A 23,314-nucleotide genomic window follows, 5' to 3' on the forward strand; every position below is an offset into this window, starting at 1 on the left:
GATGCTTCAACCAATTCAAGGAAAATCAAATTAAAATGGTTGGCTTCGACATATTATGTGAAGAAAAGCAAAATGAGCTATGTCAATGAGCTATCTTTATATTATATTATAAACTAAGTGTAAATGAGTTTCACTCTAAACCAGACAGAAAATCATTATTAAAGCTATAATAACATGATAAATTAATTAGTCGTTTTCTATCTTTTATTATGTCCATTCCAATACAAATATATGTTCTTTAAATTTGTAGGTCCGAGTCTAAATTTATCGAGGAAATTGTCGAAGATATTCTGAATAAATTGTGCAAAATCTTCCCCGCCCACCCCACGAATCTTGTTGGAATTGATGAACACGTAAGGAAAATTGAATCGTTGTTGGATATGGAGACGCAGGATGTTCGGATTGTAGGAATATGGGGAATGGGTGGTATAGGCAAAACAACTATCGCTCCAGCTGTATATAACAAAATTTGCACCAAATTTGAAGGGTTTTCCTTTATGGCGAACGTCAGGGAAGAATTAAAAAGACGCACAGTGTTTGATTTGCAAAGAAGATTTTTCTCGCGAGTACTGGACCAGAAAATTTGGGAGGCGAGCCCTTTTATAAAAGATAGGCTTCGCCGAAAAAAGGTGCTCATTGTTTTTGATGATGTAGATAGTTCAATGGTTTTGCAAGAATTGCTACTCGAGCAACGTGATGCATTTGGTCCTGGAAGTAGAATTCTGGTGACAAGTAGGGATCAGCAAGTGCTAAACCAAAAGGTTGACGCAACATATGAGGTCAAGGCATTGAATCACATGGATGCTCTTCAGCTCTTAAAACGAAAGCCTTCAAGAAGACCTGTCCCACAATTGATCATATACATTTGCTGGGCAGGATGGTGACCTATACAAAAGGCAATCCACTGGCTCTTGTAGTTCTGGGCTCAGCTCTCTGTGACAAAAGCAGAGAGGATTGGTACAGTGCATCGAATGGGTTAGGCCAGATTCGAAATGTTGAAATTCTAATTGATAAATCTCTCGTATTGGCTTCGGACAACATACTAGGGATGCATGATTTACTACAAGAAATGGCTTATAGTATTGTTCATGAAGAATCTGAGGATCCCGGTGAACGTAGCAGGCTGTTTGATCCTGAGGATATCTATAAAGTATTGAAGGAAAACAAGGTTAAAGTTAAACTCATGACCTCTGTTTCCCTCTTTTTGATAGATATTTTTACCTTGCTTCCACATGTTTTATGAATTATTTATTCTTTGTCTTTGATTTCAGGGGACAAAAAGAGTTAAAGGCATATGCCTTGACATGTCCAAATCAAGGAAAATGAGCTTGAAAACTGATTCCTTTGCAGGGATGAACTGTCTTGAATTTCTCATATTCCATAATCCCTCTTACTTCGAGGTCGAAAAAAACAAAGTGCACCTTCCTCACGCTGGCCTTGAATATCTTTCCAATGAGCTTAGATATTTCCACTGGGATGGATTCCCTTCCAAATCTTTGCCACAGGATTTTAGTGCTGAAAACCTCGTCCAGTTTGATTTTCCTGAGAGCAAGGTAGAGAAACTTTGGAGTGGAAAACAGGTATGCTGCTAACATTTCTATCTATGGATTATAGAGTACCAAATTCTAATCCTCTCAATTTTTTGCGACAGAATCTTCTGAATTTAAAAGGAATCAACCTCAGTTCCTCTCGGTGTTTGACTGAATTGCCAGATTTATCAAAAGCTATCAATTTAGAGTATATAAATCTTAGTGGTTGTGAAAGTTTAAAAAGGGTTCCATCGTCCTTTCAACATCTGGAGAAACTGAATCGCCTTGATCTTACCGACTGCCATAATCTAATTACTCTTCCTAGAAGGATTGATTCAAAGTGTCTCGAACAACTTTTTGTAACAGGTTGCTCAAATATCAGGAACTGTCCAGAGACTTATGCGGATATAGGATATTTAGACTTAAGTGGGACTTCTGTAGAAAAGGTTCCCTTGTCAATCAAGTTGAGACAAATTTCTCTGATTGGTAGCAAAAATATTACCAAGTTTCCAGTGATTTCAGAAAATATAAGTGTGTTGCTTTTGGATCGAACTGCTATAGAAGAGGTGCCTTCATCAATTGAGTTTCTTACGAAACTGGTGTCGTTACATATGTTCAACTGTAAAAGGCTCTCTAAACTCCCAAGCAGCATCTGTAAATTGAAATTTCTTGAAAATTTCTATTTATCTGGTTGCTCAAAACTTGAGACCTTCCCAGAAATCAAGAGGCCTGTGAAATCTTTGAAAACACTTTACTTGGGTAGAACAGCAATTAAGAAGCTACCATCATCAATTAGGCATCAGAAATCTTTGATATTTCTTGAGTTAGATGGAGCATCTATCAAAGAGCTACCGGAGCTTCCATCTTCTTTGTGTATTTTATCAGCAAGGGATTGTGAATCATTAGAAACCATATCAAGCAGCACTTTAAGTCCATCCATACGTTTGAATCTTGCAAATTGCTTCAGATTTGATCAGAATGCAATCATGGAAGACATGCAATTGAAAATTCAGGTCTCTCTACATTCCCTCTCTCACACACACATAGTCGATTATATTTACTTATTCTAATAATATACTTTCTGTCTTGCAGTCTGGAAATATTGGAGACATGTTTCAGATTCTTTCACCAGGAAGTGAAATTCCACATTGGTTCTTTAATCGAAGTTGGGGATCTTCAGCTGCCATTCAGTTGCCCTCAGACTGTCATAAGCTCAAGGCAATTGCTTTCTGCCTGATTGTTCACCATACATTTCCATTAAATGATTTGCTTCAGGAAGATAAAGCCATAAACATTAAATGGCAATGCCATGCCAAAAGGAATAATTGTGAACAAGATGATATCATTTTCAGGACAGAGTGTGAGATATATAACTTCAAGGATTCAAAGATGCATGACACGGATCACGTGTTATTGTGGCACGAGAACTGGAAAGAAGATTCTTTCAGTAAATACTCTGACAAAGAAATTACATTCGAATTCTACCCGAAAGCAAAAGCGAAATCTTTCGATCGGAACACCTCAGAGATGGAGTTGCGTGAGATTGAAAAGCATTGCAAGGTGAAAAGCTGTGGGGTCTATCTTCTATTTGATGACAATCCACATCTATTCAGCATTTCTGATGAGGATTTGAGTAACCAAGAAGATGATTACTACTCTCTTTATAACAGCAGTTCTTCTGCTGAGGATTCAGGTGATGAAATTGATCATGAAAATGATGATTCAAAATCCGGCAAGACTAGCCCAGCAACGTCTTTTTTCTCCCACCGAAAGGGTTATCTCCTTCTTCTATGCTTCTTGACATTTGCTTATCTCTTTCTCTCATGGACATCCCAATTTTGTTTTGCACCTCAATTCATTCGTAAGTAGCCTTTTCTACCTTTACTACTCATACAACTTATTTTCTTCTTCTAAAAAATGTATAGCATACAATTATGAACAATAATTGTCTGGTCCGGAAAGTGTTTTTAGGTTCTTGTTTTTGTGGGATCATTTATTTTGCAATTTTAGGAGAAATAATCAAATGCTAAGTACTCATCAAGATTATCTTTGTTTTCTTCTCTCCCATTTTCTGTGCAGCTCCACCACCAACTTGAGCTTCGAAACAGAGTGATTTCCTATTTCCTCTCTTTCCAGATCTCGAGTTTCAGGTAATAATTTAACACTCAACTCACCACTTTCATCATTTTACACGCACACAGACACATGGTTCGAAATTTGTGATATTTAGTTGTGATTTTTTGTATTTTGAGTCTTTGAAATTTGAAGTTTTGAACAGGTCCTATTCAGGTTTATTAAGAGAGCAAGGCAATGAGTGAAGCTAAAAGTTTGGCAACAGAGCTTACTAGCATCAGATGGATTTACTTTGTCAACACCAACTGATAGACCTGTTAAAACTACTGATTGTGCTCTTTTGTTTTACGAAGGTCCTTTTTTTGTGTTCGATTTATTTGGTCTGCTATATTTCAACTTGTGCTTGGTGACTCTGACAAGAGTGCTATTATAGTTGTCTTCCCTTCATTCTTGTTGCTGATTGTTTCTGATACCTATGGCTACTAGTAATTTTGCATCTACTTTTTTGTTCTTCAGATTTATGAGTTTGTTCATAGTCATCCACTGCAATCTTGTCTTGTAACAGTGATCAATCCTTTTCTGAAGGAGTTTCGAGTAGATATTGAAAATTGACAAGTTATAATTGAAAGTTTAGCTCTTTGCTTTTCATTATTTTTTCAATACATGGTCGATACAGCTGTTTCTGGTAAAAAATGCCATGACAAAGTTGGATTAAGATGTGTTTAGCACTATGGGTAAGGTTATTTTTTAAAATATTTTTTATTTGAAAATATATTAAAATAATATTTTATTATTATTTTTAAAATTTTATTTTTGATATTAGTATATAAAATAATCTAAAAATATCAAAAAAAATTGACTTGGGGAAAAAAATAATATTTAAGGTTTTTGAAAATCACGGTCATGCCACAATTATAAACATTATAAACAGGCTCTAAACCTGTGTTTGATCGCAATCATAGGGTGTTTATATGGTAAAGATTCAAGAATCAACCATGACTTGTTGAGAACCAGTACATATCTGTTAGATAAAATTCTAGTCAATGTAAGAATCTTTGACGAAAAAGAATTTGTGTTAGACTTTTTTATTAGAATTATTATTCAATTAGTTAGAATTTTTGTGAGATTAGAATTTTCTTTGGGTACTTTAATTCATTCATGGTTTAAGATTTAATGCCTATTAATAGACTTGTAATCACAAGTATAATTCATAAGTATAGATAATTATGAAGAAGAGTTTATAGTGTATATCTGTTGAGAAAACAATTAATGAAAAATATCCTTACTCTTAATTTTTTTTGTCTTTTTAGCTTTGTTCTTTAAGTTTAGTTTTTACAACATCTATTCTTTTCTCCAACAAGTAGTATTACAGCTTGTGTTTAATTATTTGAGATGATCATTCCAAACTTCTCATTTCAATGTCCTTATTTGAAAAATAACAACTATAAGACCTAGTGTATTCGAGTAAAAGTTTGGCTAGGTTCTTAAAATGTATGGAAAACAGTCGAAAAAAAATCTTTGAGGAGCCTATAGAAGGAATAATGTTGACTTAAGTCCAAAGGGAGGTCAGGATCGAGAAAATTTTTATTTTTACATTACATGGACATCTAATACTCCATCCATTAATATTTCTCGGATTAGATAGTACATAATTAATAAAAAAATTACCTCAATACAATAACTCATCATCCGCAACCCATGGGATGAAGATCTATATATCTATAAACGATCATTCATTACTTATATCAAATATATATATAAAAGAAATAATGAAAACATGTATTATTTAACTATGTTAATTAAATAATTTGTAAAAATATTGATTTAGCCCAAATTTATTCAATCTATTTTAATAGTACTATTAATTTATTATCAATTATCTACATAAAACTCAAATTTATACACATTTACCAAAAATTTCAACTCAATAAATTTAACAAAATATAAAACAAAATCATCAAATAAGTCATTATTTATTTCATCACAAAACACCTAAGTCAATAATTCGACATAAATTTCATCAATTTACAAATAAATATAATTTTATAAAATCTTAAACAAACCCTAACATGTACAAGTCATAAATTCATAAAATTAAAATTTGTATGAGAAAAGACTATAAAATAAATAAACACCAAATCAAAATACATATACTATACAAAATTTGCAAAAAAAGAATCAACATTTTAAAATTGAGTTCAAACAAAAAAAAAATTTACTTAATTAAAGTATAGAATCCTCAAAAACATTTGAATCGGAACTCGAATGCTGATAAACTGAGTGTTGTGATGGCCAAATTTATTATGCGGGTTGAATTGTGTCGAGGTTGGGAGGGAGGGGTTGTTTGTTATTGAAAAAAAATACATAAAAAAAAAAAAGAGAGAGAGAAATGATGGAAAAAGAGAAGAGAGTCAATCATCAGGTGATAAATATTAAATATCACTGCACCAACATAAGTATTTCATAGGTTATTCTATTAGTAAAAACATCAAGTCACCATATGATTTACCTTTTTAAATCCCATAATAATTCCTTTGGTATATATCTAAAAATAAAAATTATCAACATATTTATAGACATATTGTTAGGTTAATTCCTTTAGTAATATTTATCTCTAAAAGTTTCATGTTATCATGCTATTTGATTTTATTTTCATTTTTTATTTACTCTTGATTTTTTAATATATATCAAGAAATTTTTTCAATTAATATTTACTGATAAATATAAAAATAAAAAATTATATCAATAAAAACCATCTCAATATACCATTAAAAAGTTTCTTCGTTTATAATTATCAATCTTCCGACAGTAGTTAATCAAGTGACATGAATACAAGGGAAATTCAAAAATCAAAATTAAGAGAGGTACCGTAGTTCCCGTACTTCCTGGATTTCTTGCCTTGGTACATCCCGTAGGGCACCGTCCCGATTGGACCTCTTGGTAATATTATCTCCATCTCCTCTCTGAGGTCGACTTCAATACTGCACTTAATAACGTAGAAATATAGGAAGACATAACCTTAAAAAACACCAGTTCGAAGCTACGTTGTTCCATCATTCTGTAACTTCAAACGGTTCTTTAGAGCATTAGCTTCAGGGTTATCTCTAAAGCACTGATGGAAGCCAGATTTCAGTTAAAAAAAAAAAGACTCCTGTCACGTCTAAGTGAGGAAAGGAGTGAAAAATAGCAATAATACGACTAGCCATCTAATCGCCGACCAGCTAAGCACTCCACGCACAGCAGACGACGCATATCTCCTGACAAAATAATTACTCGCTTGTGTTTTCTTTTGCTTTGCCGTGTGGTTGAGGCAACTGTGTAAAAACATAATTTCTTTAATTTCTTTTTGTTACAGGCTTGGATCATAGTTTGTTAATTATCTGTGGAACATTCATGTTGGGGTAGTTGATTCCCCGGTAAAGATATGTTTGGTACAAGAGATTGTGACTGGAAAAAATATAATTAAAAATTAAAAAAAATAAAAATTAATTTGAAATAAAAAAAATAACAAAACTGTTCGATCTCAAGTCAAACAAGAACTATATAAATAACTCCCGAGTTACAAGAATTAGAACCTCCCAGGGGATTTCAACCACTGATAGGGTTTACATTATCCCTGCTTTTATTCAAAGTCGGAATATTTATTGATACAAGATACAACGAAGCATCAAGAAACCTATCACATCAGAGAGCTATATGTGAAAGGCAAAGCCCTCGTTTATTTCCGTACATTATTAGAGCATATAATTAAGAACAACATCATGAACATAGCATCGACGCCTTGACATTGTATCCATGGATATTTTAGAGAGAAGACAACTTATTTCTTCCAATAAGAAGTTAGATTGTCGTCTCTGGTTTGACAAAGATGCCAATGGCATCAAGGTAGTATCCAGCTCTTCCATGGAATCCAACTACCGTATTATTATTTATTGGGATGGAGAAAGGCGTGCCAGAACCTGTTCCAAAAGGTCCATAAGTAGCCCTATTTGTAATAAATGACAGCGATGTGATCGTTAATAAAGAGCTGAAATTGCCATATGTCCCACTTATGGATGTCAGGTGTTCAGAAGGCCAGTTAATAAGAACCTGCAAATAATGCAAAGCAAAATAGATATATCTTGTTTAGTAGTTTATGAACCATAAGTGCCTTGTTGCTTGCTGCAGGGTCTATAATATTATTTTCAAATGCTTGTTTCAATAATTATTTTCCATACATGAAACAATAGTCCTAAATAAAATTAGATAGGATTTTTTCTATCGAAAAAACCTGACACGCCACAGGGGGAATACTTACAGTTTTCCTTTCACCAATATCATTAGGGTGTTTGCCTCCGAATGTTGCAGAATCCAAGTCAGTCGTGTCCCGGAAAGATATAGACTTAATGTTTGATCCTACATTGATGACTATCTGGCTTATACCTCGATTTGTAATGTAACTCCATGGATCCCCACCTTGGCCTCCCCATGGACCTATTGAAATAGTTCCTTCTATGTCCCTCTGCATAGTTACCAATACCCACTGTTACTGAGTTTTTTTTTGGTTCTAATTGCAAATTTAAAACCTTTTTTTTTTCAAGAAAAAAAAAACTTTACAGGTTTCACATGGATGCCAATTGCATCAAGGTAGTAGCCTCCTCTTCCATGAAATCCAATCACGACCGAACCTTCAATTGGTACGGAGAAAGAAGTGCCGGTAGCGGTTCCGAAAGGTCCATGTGTAGTGAGATTAGTTATGAATGATAGTGATGTGATCACCAGAATTCCAGCAAAATTTCCATATGTCCCAGTTATGGATGTTAGATGCTCTGAAAGCCCATCAATCTCAATCTACACATAAGTTACATCATAGAATATTGTATATAGTATTAGCTTAGTAAAATAAGGAAGAGAAAAGGAAATGCTTCATTTGATTTGCTATCCTGTCAAGCCATAAATGCCATACTCACTCTTCTTTCTCCACCAGTGTCACTAGGGTGTTTGCCGCCAAATTTTCCGTACTCTTGGCCATTGCCGTCTTTGAAAGAGAGGGACTTGATATTGGTTCCTTCATGAACAATTATCTCTTTTATCCAGCTTCCCACCCTAAAACTAAAAGGATCTCCACCTGGACCACCCCATGGCCCAACTGAAATGCTTCCATTTGAATTTGCCTGCACGGAAAGCAATAGTCAATTATCTCTGTTGTTACTAGCCATATGGCTTGACTCACCTTCAATCCTGCATTGCAACACTTGGGCGAATGTCTAAAAAGGATACATGTCTAAGAAATACTAGACGAGGCTGTAAAATGTCACAGAAAAATGGCGTACTGATATATAGAAGAGGACGCTAGCTTAAAAGAAAACAATATTCATAAAACCCATCTATATATATCCATCCAAAGAGAAGTGAAACTTTGAGACTCAGACGAGGACGCATGCTTAAAAAGAAAACAAGCATCAATAATAACCATATTTACTGATAAAATATAGTTGAATGAACTTACCGGTGACACAAAAATACCGAGTGCATCAAGGTAGGAAGCACATCTCCCATGGAATCCAACCACGGCGCTATCTGCTATAGGGATGGAGAAAGTTTCACCAGGAGCTGTTCCAAAAGGTCCATATGTGGTGAGATTTGTAATGAACGATAGGGAAGTGATCACTAATTGTCCTTCGTAGCTTCCATAAGTTCCGCTTATTGATTTCAAATACTCTGAAGGCCATTGGATCTCAATCTATACAAAACACAACGCGCGCATAAAATAAAAGGTAAGTGCTCCTGATCGATCTATTAATATTTTTATTTATTTATTTAAAGGCAGAACGTATTAAAATTATAAAGGGAAACGAAGTACAAAAACATTCAGCAAGAAACAGTGATAAAAACCCCAAAACAGAGATAAAAAGGATAAAAGAACCCAAAAAAAAAAAACATAACAGACAGATTATAAAGGATCAATGCTACCAAGTCAGCAATACGATTTTGCCAATCCATCAGCTATGGAATTAGCCTCCCTGTAAATGTATTAATATATGAATAGCTAAGTCACCTTTTTCTCTTCACCCCTGTCATTAGGGTCGTTGCCCCTGCCACCGAATGTCCCAGAAACCAGGCCAGTGGCATCTTTGAAGGAAATGGACTTGACATTTCCTTCTACACGGAGGACTATCTCAGTTATCCCACCGCTTGCCCTGTAACTCCAGTGGTCGCCACCTAAACCTCCCCATGGTCCTAATGAAATGATTCCTTCCAAGGATGCCTGAGCACAAACCAGTGGTCATCATCAAAACACAAGTATCTATTAGCATGTGAAGAAAATATACCTTAGATAGTTTCATACCATTTGCTTTGACGAATATGTTGAATGTTGGAATGTATCTGCTGTTTATGTGGTAGTTAGTGTAATTGTGTGGGCGGTATATATAGACGGATTAGAAACGGAGGGAGGTACATATAGACAGATCAAGAAAAAACTTTCCCTTTCTTTGCGAGTTTTAGTAACGCGAGATTATTTTTTTTTTTTATCAACCTTTTAAAACCCTTCAAAAGCCTTCTTTTCTTTAAGTTACTCCAATGTTAGAGGGTTTTGGAGGAAAACCTTATTATTTTATAAGTATGCTTTTATTTATTTGTCAAAATTTTCTTAATAAGGGAATTAAATCCTAAACTAACATAAATTCAATTTGTGCAAAACATTATCACTCCCTCAAAAACATTCAATTTGTGCAAATTCCCTTGTTTATTTCAAATATCGAGAAGAAAAAGTTATCTATCATACTGGAAGAAAAACGTGCAAAATATTGCAATCCGATAAAGACAAGAAACTTTTTTGTTATTGATAAAAAATTACATCACATCTGTTATTGTAGGAAAACGTGCAATATAAACTTTAATAATGCAATCCAAAAATTTATTTGTCATGGACCACTACAGCATATATAAGACAATTAGCATTGTCTGAGACTTATCGTCAGAAATAAAGAAGGATTTCTTACGTGGTTGCAAACAAAATTTATCATATATTGAATTGTTCATTGAATGGAATATATTCCCTGTTCGCATATAGTACGTGTGAGTTTTTCTAAGATTTATCGCCACAAAAAAAGATTTCTTACGTGTTACTAGATGATAAATTAAAACTTGAGTGGTTGATATATTATTGATATAAAGTGACTTGCAAGAGTGTTAAATATAGTGATGGATGGAACACAATTTGGATTAATTGGATATTAAAAACGATAAGAAAAACTTAGATTATTATGGTAATAAGAGAGTTTTACAAGGCGTTTGAGTGTGTCATCACTCATCACTGATATTGGTGTCTTTTGTCAATTTGATAAAATGATGAATGGAAAAAAGTCCACATGAAACCTTGACTCGTAAGGGAAGTGATCAGAGTGTTTTCGAAAGAAGAAAGATTTCTTCAAAGGTGGAATCTAGGCTTTAGAAATATAGGACTCCATATAATTCACATATAGTGGCTGTGAAATTTTCTATTTCAATATATTTTCTTGATAATGGTAGAAACATCTATCATACTGGAAGAAAAACGTGCAATAATGCAATCCAATAAGGACAAGAAACTTTGTTTACTGACCCGATACATTGAAGTATTCATTGAATGGAATATATTCCCTGCTCATCATTATTCTAGATGTATGTGGTCCAAAAAGACAAACTGTTCCTGCATGTGAAGGACAAGGATATTTTTCTTGATAGTGGCTGTGAATCATGTCGCCGGCCACACTCTTTAGGTTCTTTTTATTTTTATGTTTTAAAAATATTTTTTAAAAATAATTTACATTTTATTTAGTTTAAATTAATATTTAAATTTTGGACTGCAAACGTGGAACACATTTATGATAAAAGTTTGGAAAGAGACCACACAAGTGGACCGCATTTATGACAAAAAACATCACAACTTTCCCATCTATTTATTTTTATTCCTTTATCTTTATTATTTAAAATAAATAAATTTTATATCAATAGCCAATAAAAGTTTCCAACACCATTTTACGCCCACAAGTCTGTGTGTTATATAGCTCTTCACCCAACTCGAGGGTCCACACCCCGACCCGCAATTAAGCTATATCCATTTACTTTATTTTATTTATTTATAAAATTTTCACTGATCTTTTTATTTTATTTTGTAATTAAAAAAAAATCAGGAAGAAATGGGAAGATAAAAGAAAAATAGTGAAGTGAAAAAAAAAAAGGAAAAAAAAAAAGAAAAAGATGAAGAAAGGAAATTGATGAATTTCCATCAGACTCTTTGTGCTCACTTTTTTTAAACGAAATTTGCCAATTATCCAAATTTTGATTTATTAGTTTATTCTTTTATTTCTTTGTTGTTAATTTTCATCATTTTTCTTGGTCATCTTATTTTATAAATAATAATGCTAATAATAATAACAATAATAACAACAATATTAATAACAATAAATAAATAATACTATTAATATTTTAATGTCAACAATAATAAAACCAAATCATTGACGACGAATCTCGTAGCATTTCCTCACTTGATCGATAAAATAGTGCCCATCTTTTATCAAACATGACTATATGATATATGTATCGGAGAGTTCTCACCTTCACTAAAAGGAACTTTTTGCAGATACTAACCGCAAGCCACCTTGGCTAGGGAGAATGAATGAGATTGCTAGGACCAATTGATTAACCAATTATCTAACCTAGAAGTCCTACTCCTAGGCTAATTAGATTTTTAGGACATCATCAATTTCTTACGTGACTGAAATTATCAAGTGTTACTTGATGATAAAACTTGAGTGGTACATTAATAAATATAGAGACTTATACAAGTGCTAAATATAGTGACTGATGTAATACAATTTGGATTAATTTGATATTAAAAATGGTAAGAAAGAGAATTTGATGATATTATTTGCTCACATAATTTTACAAGGTGTTGGAATGTGTTATCACTGATATTGGTGCATATGTGAGTGGGAGATGTTGGACTTTTTGAGATAGTTAAGAATAATAGGAGACTTAACCAATTAGTTAGTTATGCAACCTTTTCTATTTATATAACTAGTGCAGTGTATGATAGTTAATGTAGAGATTATAGCACAAGAGTAAGCCTATCAACCTTTTCTACTTATATACATCCTATATTGTTCAATTTTCTATAATATGACCTTTCAAGCTGAGGATAGAGGGTCAACCCGAAGCTTAAACTGAAGAGTAGTAAAATAAGTAAAAGGAAGTGGCTTAGTAAGAACATTAGTAAGTTGATCATTTGAACAAATAAAACAAATCTAAATGTCCTTCTTAGCAACCCCGTCACATACAAAATGATAATCAAACTCAACATGTTTAGTACAAGCATAGAAGATAGAATTCGTAGACAAATTATCACACCAAATCATAGGCATAAAAGTAAGGATAATTTACAGATCAAATAATAAATATTGAAGCCATAGAACCTCAGCAGTGTCATCAGGTAAGGCTTTATACTCAGCCTCAGTAGAAGAACGAACAATCGTGTGTTATTTTCCTGATTTCCAAGAAATCAATGTATTACCAATAAAACAAGATATCTACTCGTAGACTTATGATCATTAACATTACCAGTCCAATTGATATCTATAAAACCATGTAAAGCAAAGGAGAACCTACGAATGATATTTATGCCAAAAGAAATCATACCGGCCCTTAAGATAACACATATATAATGCATTTAACAGCAACCCAATGTGCATCGGTAGGAGAATGCATAAATTAATAGACCTTGTTAACAACAAAATAAATATCTGGTCTCATAAAAATGAGATATTAAAGAGCACTAACAGTTTGACAAAACATGTAGGATCAAAAAACAAGCAATTAAGCACCATAATAACCTTGGAGGTAGAAATAAGAGTGTGAATAGGTTTGCAAGAAGACATAGCTTCTCTATGGAGGATGTCAAGAACATACTTATCTTGTCATAGCACAAGACCTATACTAGTCGGATGAACCTCAATCCCTAAAAAATAATAAACAAACCTAAATCCTTAAGCTTAAACTCTAGGCTTAACAACTGTATCAAGCCGTGAAGCAACGTTGAATTGCTTTTAGTAAGTAAAATATCATCACCATAAACCAGTAGATAAAAAATATATGCACCCATATACAAGATGAGTAATGATGTGTTAACCTTATAAGCAAAAAATCCAATAGAGGAAAGATAATCACTCAAGCGAGTGTACCATACCTGATGAGCTTGTTTCAAGCCATATAAAGACTTATGCAATTGACACACATGAGAGAAAAGAGTAGAATCAACACAACTTGGAGGTTTCTGCATGTATAACTCTTTTTCAAAGGTCCCATTGAGAAAGGCTTTATGGATATCAAGTTGATTAATCTTCCAACCATGTGAAACCACAATGGAAAAAATCAACTGAATAGTGGCTTACTTAATGACAAGACTAACAATCTTAGAATAATCAATACCTTATTGCTGAGTAAAGCATCTAGCAACTAATCGAGCCTTATAGAGCTCAAAGCTTTCATCTACATGATGTTTGATCTTATACACCTAACGACTACTAACAATATTCATTGAAAGATGCAAAGGAACCAAAGGCCAAGTGTCGTTGGAACGTAGTGCTTAAATTTCATTTGTCATAGCACCATGCAAAGCCTTATACCTGTCAGCATCGAAAAATATAATCGATTCATAGGCAAGAGGAGAGAGTACCCAGAGATAGGGCTGATAAACAAAACCAAAGAGGCTATCAAATTTATTGTCTTTGGTAGTCGTGGACAAAGAACCATAGGATGTCAACAAACCACATAACTAGAGGCAGGTAAGGCTAAACTTGTATATTGTTGCAAAGGATAGTAGGAGAGGTCAATAACCAAATTCAAACCAGCAGGAGATTTAAACTAAAAGACTAGACTGACAACAGTAGACCCGAGTGAACCAACAACAAAATCAAGAGTATCAGCAACATTAGACATTGAAAATTGTAACCCTAAATGGGAAGAACTTGTACCTAAATAATGATCATGAGATAAACAAGCATATAGCGATATAAGGATAGGCTGTTGGTTTGCCTTAAGGTTGTAAAAACGATAGATATTATAGGTGGTAGAAAGGTTGCAGGCGTAAGGGAGTGAAAAAGTGGAGAATTAAGCAAATTAGGCAACTGGGTAATAGGAATATGATGTGGAGAGATGTTGAGGGGATGTGCTATCTGTTCAGATTTGTCAAAAGGAAAAACATGTTCATAAAAACAAATATGACGAGAGATATAAATATGTTAAGATGTGAGATCAAGATAACAATAACTAAGATGAGAGGAGCTATAGCTTAAGAATTCACATGGAGAGAAACAAAAATCTAACTTAGCAAAGACACCCTAATGTACATAGAAAATCATAATCAAGAGTTCGGTGAAAAAGAAACTCAATTGGGGACTTATTTTCAAGGAAAAAATAGGCATATGATTGAAAAAATACACCAAGGATTTAAATGTGTAATTCCATAATCGTAACAGGGCTTTACATTGTCTAAAGAGAGTAAAACCAGTTTCGATAATATGTCGATAATGACATTTAATAGTGTCATTTTATTCATGAATGTGAGGAAAAATTAAATGATAATGAATACTGATAGTCTGGAAAAAAAGAATTTAACTTGCGGTATTCGCCACCCTAATAAATCTAAATAGATTTAATTTTTCACAAAAATTGACGCTCAACAAAAATTTAAAAACGATGAAAAATAGAAAATACATCAAATTTTGCAACAAGAGAATAATACTTGATATATTTTGTATGTGCATCAACAAAAATAACAAAACAATAAATTAACAAAAACTATCAAAATAAAAAATAGGAGTAAGGACCTAGACATCACTTAAAATTAAATCAAATGGAGTAGATGTTTTATGACTCATGGATCAGAACAACAAATACAACGACTTTCCTAGTAGACATGCTTGATATTGAAAAGTTGAACGTCTAGAGTTACAAGCAAGTTTATTATTTGATACTAAAGAAATGAAAACATGGGAAGTAGGATAACTCAATCTACGATGCCAGATATCAGCAGAAGCAAATACGCAAGGAGACTAGTAAGCCTGAGGAATTGACATGGAGGAAGACTTAGAACATAGAAACCATCATTGCTCTAATTGGAAAGGAGCAATACTGTGGTGTTGAGATCCTTAATATAAAACACAGACTAGTGAAATTCAAAATAGATATTATTATCACGATAAAATTTATAAACAGAAAATAATGGCTTGATAATATCAGGTACATAAAGAACATTAGATAAGGTAAAAGTATTTTTTAGTGTATGTAATGTACTATGCCCAATATTAGATATGGAAAGGCCCTTACCATCACCAACATGCATGTGATCATTTCCAAGATAGGGTTTAGAACCAATTAAAGTAGCAAGATCAGGAGTAACTTATTGATTCGCATTGGTATTTAGAAACCAATCCATAAATTTCATCGAGGAGGCGTTGCTGAGAGAAAAATTGGCATTAAGTTGTTGTTCATGAATGTGAAGTTGAGAGCATGAAGGTGCAGAATGACCAAAGAAATGGCAAAGCTAGTACTTGACATTCTGCCCTAAAGGGTGTGTATTGGACCATTGTTGGGTGTCGTTATTCCTTTTATTTTGTTTCCAATTACCTTGCGTCTAGTCATTATTGGAAGAACCATTTAACCTATGATAATCAAACCCTAAGTGCCTATTATGATGGTTGTTGTTGTGTCGCCAGCCACCACAAAAACACCCCCTACCATAGTTAGAACTATCACTGCTGTTAAAAGAACCAAGGGGTTGGCACTGTGCAACAAGAGCTAATAGTGGTTGAGCTGGTGTGGGTAGCAAAGAAGCAATAACAGCAACACCCATGGATTGGAGAGAGCTCTTATGAAGAAACTAAGAAGTAAGAAGATGACTTTGAAGGTCGACATACAAAAGAGGATATGCCCTTATCAAGAGACTGGTCACCAAATCCCTGAACTCTCATCGAAGTTTAGGGAACACATACAAATTGAAATTTGTAAGTGAAATTGATCAGCCAGCTACTGCTAATTCATCAAATAATGCCTTTGCTCGGTACATAAATATGGTGACTGAATCATCACTTTGATTAAGATATTGAAAGGAGACATGAAGTTGCATAATTTGAGAATCGGATGGAGAAGAAAGTGTTTGCTCAAGAGTACGCCAAACACAATGCAAGATTTGGCAATCGACAACAATATATTGTACATCCATTGAAAGAAAAGAAAGGAGTGCAATCAGAATAAGTTAATCTTGTTGTTTTCAATGAAGAAAATAGGGATTAACCTCAAGATAAGAGCCATCAGTAATAGCCATGTGAGGAGAAGGACACGATAAAGCATCATTAACAAAATGAAAAACACCTTATCCAATAAGAAATAGCTTCATCTATATTCACCAATAAAGATCATTGGTGTTTGTAATCTACAAAAAGATAACGTGTTAAGTGATGGAAAGAGGAACAATTGTCGCAATAGAAGCCTCCATGGAAACAGTAGTCACAACAATAGCAATGGATGAGTCCAAAACAGAGTAAAAAACAGAGTTTTGCACCAGTGGTGGAAAAGTAAACGGTTACGGGTGGTTGATGGCAGAGGGACCAACAAGAATGGAGTCCATTGGAGAGAAGAAAAGAAAAGAAAAATTAATATGTTTAGAGCTCTAATACCAAGTTAAGAATGTAAAAGGCTTAACCAATTAGTTAACTAACCTTTTTTCTATTTATATAAGTAAATGAGTATACAATAGTTAATGTAAATATTACAATACAAGAATAAACCTGTCAATCTTTTCTAATTATATATATTTTATATTATGCAATTTCCTAAAATATGGATTATACACCCTTAAAGAGTTAAGAGTTTTTTAAAAAAAAAACAAAAAACCTAACTCATCATATATTTTTCATATAAAATTGATGAACGAAAAATATTCTATATGATAACCTTGACTCGTAAGGGAAGTGAGAGTGTTGTTGAAGGTGTTTTCGAAAGAAGAAAGATTTCTTCAAAGGTGGAATCTAGGCTTTAGAAATATAGTACTCCATATAATTCGCATATAGTGGCTGTGAAATTTTCTATTTCAATATATTTTCTTGATAATGGTAGAAAAATCTATCATACAGTAAGAAAAACGTGCAATAATGCAATCCAATAAGGACAAGAAACTTTGTTTATTGCCCCAATACATTGAAGTATTCATTGAATGGAATATATTCCCTGCTCGCATGTAGTACTCGTGAGTTTTTCTATCAGAATATATTTTTTGACATTGATAATTGGCACTATTTTCCAAACCACGCTTGTATTTATCATTATTCTAGATGTATGTGGTCCAAAAAGACAAACTGTTTCCGCATGTGAATGAGAAGGATAAATCATTGTATGAGAAATTACTCCACATGCTTTCTCTTCCTAGTTTTTCAGTCTATATATACGTCCCAATACCATTACAGAAACTGCATAGCTTGAGGAGATTCAACACCCAACAGATTCCACTAAGCAAATAGAAAAGCGATTTATTCCAAGGTACTTTTCACTGTGTAATATTCTTGTAACACCTACGTTGCATTGTTACTTTGTTTATGGTTTCGAGTTCGACAATGTGAAGTTTATTGCGTACCTTGTGATGTCCTGCTCTCTCTTGTTCTTTTAATTGTTACTAGTTCTTCTTTTCGATTATGAATGGCATTTAATTAATCTTCAACATCTTGGTTAGAACTATCATTGACTTCTTTTGTCTTGGCTGTAAATTGCAACTGATTGAACTTTATCTCATTGCACATGCAATTTGATCAAAGACAATGCCGGTGGAGTTTGAGATGGAGATCAATGTTCAAACCAGCACCAGGGGAGGTTATCAACATTTCATTGAGAAACTGCGTGATCGATTGGGAGTGAGATTTTCCCACAATCGTCCTGCACTTGCTGTTCAAGAGGAGCCACCCACTCGATTCTTCAATTTGGTAATACGAACCAACGATCACTCTGTGAGGTTCAGGTTGCGAATGGATAACCTGTACTTGATTGGCTACCAGATGGAAAACGGGCAGTGGTTAGAGTTCAACAACGAAACCAGTGCGCATCTAATTGGAGAACAAGGAACCGAATTTCTAGGCTTCAATGGTAGCTACAATAGTTTACTCAATGTTGCTGGCCTGACTATGGAGGAAGTAACAGTTGGCTTTTACAACCTAGTGCACGGTATAAATCAGCTCGCTACATCAACAGATGGGAGGATTAGGGCACGTTATCTGATTGGTGTGATTATGATGATCTGCGAATCAGCCAGACTAATTCCTATATCCGACTATATAGCTCCCAATTTTGACAATCGTAACCGAGAAGGCCAAATCCAACCTTGGATTACTACCTTAGTTCGTACTTGGGGCGCTTTCTCTGCAGCTTTGTTGCGTGCTGATGCTTACCCAGATGAATCGTTTCAACTTCGAGAAAATGTCGTGCAGCTTCTACCAGATGGCAGGGAAATAGGAACTATTTTCCAAGCTGCAGAAATACTTGGCATCTTGTTGGGACTTTGCTTCAGGAACAGTGGACAAAGAAGGTTCCCACGCATGACCTTTGATGACGGACAATGCTTTTTGGGGCTACCACTTGTGGAAGTGTTCTCGGTGCGCATTGATAACATAGATGGAGAGGATCCCGGGGATCTATATGGCACAATCACAGTCAACGATGGACTAAATATAGAGTACATCTACAACCGCACAAGCAGCAACCCAGAATCCATCAAGCCAGGTCAAAATGCTTCGCTAACTGGACCATCTCAATCCATCCTTGCCATCGGGAGCTTTACCATCAAATTGCTTCTCACTGATAAAGACACATGGTCTTGGGACGATGAAATCGTCAATAAAGACATCTCATGGGATGCTTGCGAGATCGGCAATGTTTATGACAAACCCATATTTCAAGAATTAGTTGGCAAAAATGGTTCGGTGACAGTCAATTATGCAGTGCTGAGAAATGCTGTGGCAGCGAGAATAACCGTTACTATGGAAGAAGGAGGAGAAAGTACAGCCAACGTTTATGGACAAGTTTATGCCCATTATGACAATTGGGAGGATCCTAAGACGACATGTTTGCTGTTCAACAGATCATCTGATGACTACGTTGATGTAAGGCGTTGGCAGGCCATTCCATTGTTAAGATCTGTTGTTGCGGTGCCACTGAACGGTTCTCTAATAGTTAAAGCAAGTCTGTATGATCACGATACATTCTCTGGTGACGATGAGATTGCAAAAGGCGCTGTAGAGTTCCCAGCTCAAATGTCCGGTACATCCTTCAAGCAAATTCAAGGAGAAGATGGGAATTACGTAACAGTGACGGTCTATTGGACATGTAAAATCTAAGTCACTGATAAACCTATGCGTTTTATAGTTATTTGCTTTTATTTTAGAGCCTTAATATTTCGTTTTACTTCCTAAGTAAATCGATGTGATGTGTTTATTAAGGTTTCTACAGTAATGTAATGTCATGATAATTAAGTTGATTTCAAAGGTTGTAACTTGTCAGTTCTGAAGTATGAATAATAATTAAATAATATTATTATCATCTTTTACCCAGTAATTTTAGTTAGCTAAGAGCTCATTTTCCCCAGGGATTTGAATAAATTTAACGCAAAGAAAAGGGAGTCAATGTAGAATTTTTGGAAGGACATTGATACAATGGATGGATTTGATTTTTTTACAAAAGTTTGGCAAGAGGCGACCACACGCTAACCGCATTTATGACGAGAAACATCACAACTTTCCCATCTATTTATGTTTATTTTTTTTTATATATTTATTATTTAAAATAGATAAACTTTATATCATTAGCCAATAATTTTTTTTAATTACATTACTTTATTATATAATATATCAAAAATTCATAAACAACAAAGATATCTTTTTCTTTTTATCTCTTCATCTTTATTTTTTGTTCGAACCCTTGGTTTGAAGAGAGAGAGAAAAAAAAGAAAAATTAAAGAAAAAAAAAGACAAAATAAAAACAAAAATTCTTAAAGAAAGGTATTTAAATAGTTATTAAATGACCGTTTTACACCACATGTCCATGTGTTAGCCTGTCGCTAGACCTGAAGAGGGTCCGCATCTCGACCCGCAACTAGTTGTACCCAACTACCTTATTTCATTTATTTATAAAATTGCCACTAACCTTTTTATTTTATTTTATTTTTTAATTTAAAAATAGAAAATATATATAGAAATAATTATTTAAAAAAAATAAAATCAAGAAGAAAAGGAAAGGAAAAAAAATAGTGAAGTGAAAAAAAAAAAAAGATGAAAATTGCATTGCTGTGATCTTTTGAGCTACTGATTTTGGGATACAAAAATTAAACATGTAATAGAGAGGAATGGCAATTAACACATTTTTTGTTAAAACAACTCTCCAAGCCATAGTTATTAAACCCGGCTCAAGAGTTGATCCGACTAAAAAACCACCTGGTCCCGGGTTTTATGGGTCAACCCGGGTCAACTAAGGTCAACCCAGGAAAATTAAAAAAACAAATTAAACTTTTAATATTTTATATGAAAAAATCTATGTAAATATAGATTATGTATATTATAAATAATGAAATTTAAGAAATATTTTACAAAAAATTTTTATTCCACATTGAAAAAACATAACTTTTTCCCTGAAAATATAGAGTATATATACTAATAGGTTTCAAATTCCACATTGAAAAAACATAACTTTTTTCATGGGAATATAGAGCATATTTATGAAAGGGCTTTAAATCTCACATTGAAAAGATATTATGTTATCCTTTTAAGTTGAAGTATTTAAACTAAAAGGTTTTTATTCCACATTGAAAAAACATGATTTTTTTTCTTGGAAACATAGAGTATATATACTAATAAGTTTTAAATTTCACATCTGAAAAAAAAAAAAATGGGTCTCATCCGAGTTTGCCCAGGTCGACCGGCCAGTCTTTTATTAAACCCGGACCGGTCCAGCCACTAGGTCAACCGGGTCCCTGGTCAACCCGCCAGGCCAGGCCGGGTTTAATAACTGTGCTTCGAGCCATAAAAAATAGCTTGCCTTTCCAAGAGCTAAGTCTCCCATAAATTTTGGATAACACATGTTTCCATGTGGAAATCCGATTATGTTTGGAAGTGTGATTGTAGTTGCTTTTCAAAATGTTTTTCACTCATAAATATATCTATATAATATATTTTTTTATTTTTAAAAAATTATTTTTAATATTAGCATATTAAAATAATATGAAAATACTAAAAAAATATTAATTTAATTTTTAAAAAAATATTTTTAAAATGTAAAAATAAACATGCTCGAAAAAGGCTATGTAATTAACATGAGAGTATCTAATCTGCATCTGAGAACGTACAAGATCACTCCTGTAAAGATCTCATCCACATTTACACTCACCAAACCACTCTTATGGAAGTCTAAAAAAAAAATCTAAAAAAAAAAATTATTTAAATAGTGATTAAATGACACCTTTTTACACCCGCAAGTCTTTGTGTTAGCCCATCACCCAACCTGAGGGTCCGCGCCTCTACCCGCAACTAGCTATAACAATCTATTTTATTTTATTTATTTATAAAATTGCCACTAATCTTTTTATTTTATTTTGTAATTTAAAAAATCAGGAGAAATGGAAATAGAAAAGAAAAATAGTGAAGTGAAAAAAAAAAGAAAAAAAAGATGAAAAAAGGAAATCCATCCGACTGTTTGTGCTCGTGTTTTTTTAGTGAAATTTGCCAATTATCCAAATTTTGATTTATTTAGTTTATTATTTTATTTCTTTGTTGTTAATTTTCATCATTTTCTTGGTCATCTTATTTTATAAATAATAATGCTAATAATAACAATACCAACAACAATATTAATAACAATAAATAAATAATACTATTAATATTTTAATGTTAACAATAATAAAACCAAATCATTTACGACGGATCTTGTAGCATTTCCTCACTTGATCATAAAATAATGCCCATCTTTGATAGAACATGACTATATGATATATGTTTGTTGTTTTTGAGATTGCTTTGACCATTAATAGAACAAATTCGAAAATTAATGCACATAATTAAAATAAATAATTGTAGTAAAATAAATATTTGAGTGATGGAATCAGAAGGAGGAAGATGGGACTCAAAACGAGAAGGACTGGACACAGAACATGTTGTGCCCTAGCTCGAAAGAAGTTGTGCCCCGGAACAACTTTAATATTAGATAATATTAATATTTTTAAAATTCTTAATCTGCCTTTTATTCCCTCAATACCTACTATCTATTCAGAGAATTCTATTTACAACCGTTCTTTTATTTTTCAAAACAGTTTTTTAATTAAATTATTTTTCAAACCTTAAATTGAAAGAGATAATCGTATTCTAGGAAAAAGAACAAAACAATAGGAACATATACGGGAAAACTCTCAATTTATATGTCAATGGAACATATACGGGAAAATACTATTTTCTATGGAAAATTGATGGAATGATTATAGAGAGGCCCATTGGGCCCTATCTTGTCTTGGGTAACATGTAGAAAAATACCCTTTTCTTATTCGTTTCGTTTTATGGGCTTACTACTAAAAGTCCAAAACTGGGAGACAATGAGAAACTTTTTAGGGTCAGGACTTTTTGCCAATATAAAAATAAGCTATATATTAGGGTATCCGGCGTGGGAGC

General features: G+C 33.4%; 3 protein-coding genes across 5 annotated transcripts; 2 read left to right on the forward strand and 1 right to left on the reverse strand.

Annotated features, from left to right (window-relative positions):
- The first annotated feature begins 211 nt into the window (after positions 1-211).
- On the forward strand, positions 212-4,121 carry LOC118042345 (disease resistance protein RPS6-like). Of its 3 annotated transcripts, XM_073405714.1 has the most exons (6): positions 212-629; positions 1,047-1,168; positions 1,272-1,580; positions 1,652-2,542; positions 2,622-3,390; positions 3,609-4,121. In XM_073405714.1, the coding sequence occupies exons 2-6, from the start codon at positions 1,049-1,051 to the stop codon at positions 3,623-3,625; spliced, it is 2,106 nt and encodes a 701-aa protein (XP_073261815.1). In that variant the 5' UTR covers positions 212-629; positions 1,047-1,048; the 3' UTR covers positions 3,626-4,121. The 3 variants fall into 3 exon arrangements, with proteins under 3 accessions (XP_073261815.1, XP_073261814.1, XP_073261816.1); XM_073405713.1 differs by lacking the exon at positions 212-629 and having other exon boundaries at positions 1,008-1,168; XM_073405715.1 differs by lacking the exon at positions 212-629 and having other exon boundaries at positions 1,008-1,168; positions 1,351-1,580.
- Positions 4,122-7,118: 2,997 nt separating this feature from the next.
- LOC118042344 (mannose/glucose-specific lectin) lies at positions 7,119-10,059 on the reverse strand. Its single transcript, XM_035049990.2, has 7 exons — positions 9,931-10,059; positions 9,640-9,849; positions 9,091-9,324; positions 8,552-8,755; positions 8,199-8,432; positions 7,900-8,103; positions 7,119-7,691 (listed from the first exon to the last, which is right to left on the reverse strand). The coding sequence occupies exons 1-7, from the start codon at positions 9,931-9,933 to the stop codon at positions 7,443-7,445; spliced, it is 1,338 nt and encodes a 445-aa protein (XP_034905881.1). The 5' UTR covers positions 9,934-10,059; the 3' UTR covers positions 7,119-7,442.
- A 7,968-nt stretch (positions 10,060-18,027) lies between these two features.
- LOC118042346 (60 kDa jasmonate-induced protein) lies at positions 18,028-20,204 on the forward strand. Its single transcript, XM_035049992.2, has 2 exons — positions 18,028-18,158; positions 18,431-20,204. The coding sequence occupies exon 2, from the start codon at positions 18,434-18,436 to the stop codon at positions 20,000-20,002; it is 1,569 nt and encodes a 522-aa protein (XP_034905883.1). The 5' UTR covers positions 18,028-18,158; positions 18,431-18,433; the 3' UTR covers positions 20,003-20,204.
- The last annotated feature ends 3,110 nt before the right edge of the window (positions 20,205-23,314 follow it).

The sequence above is a fragment of the Populus alba genome, chromosome 17 (assembly GCF_005239225.2).
Source record: "Populus alba chromosome 17, ASM523922v2, whole genome shotgun sequence".
Lineage (NCBI taxonomy): Eukaryota > Viridiplantae > Streptophyta > Magnoliopsida > Malpighiales > Salicaceae > Populus > Populus alba.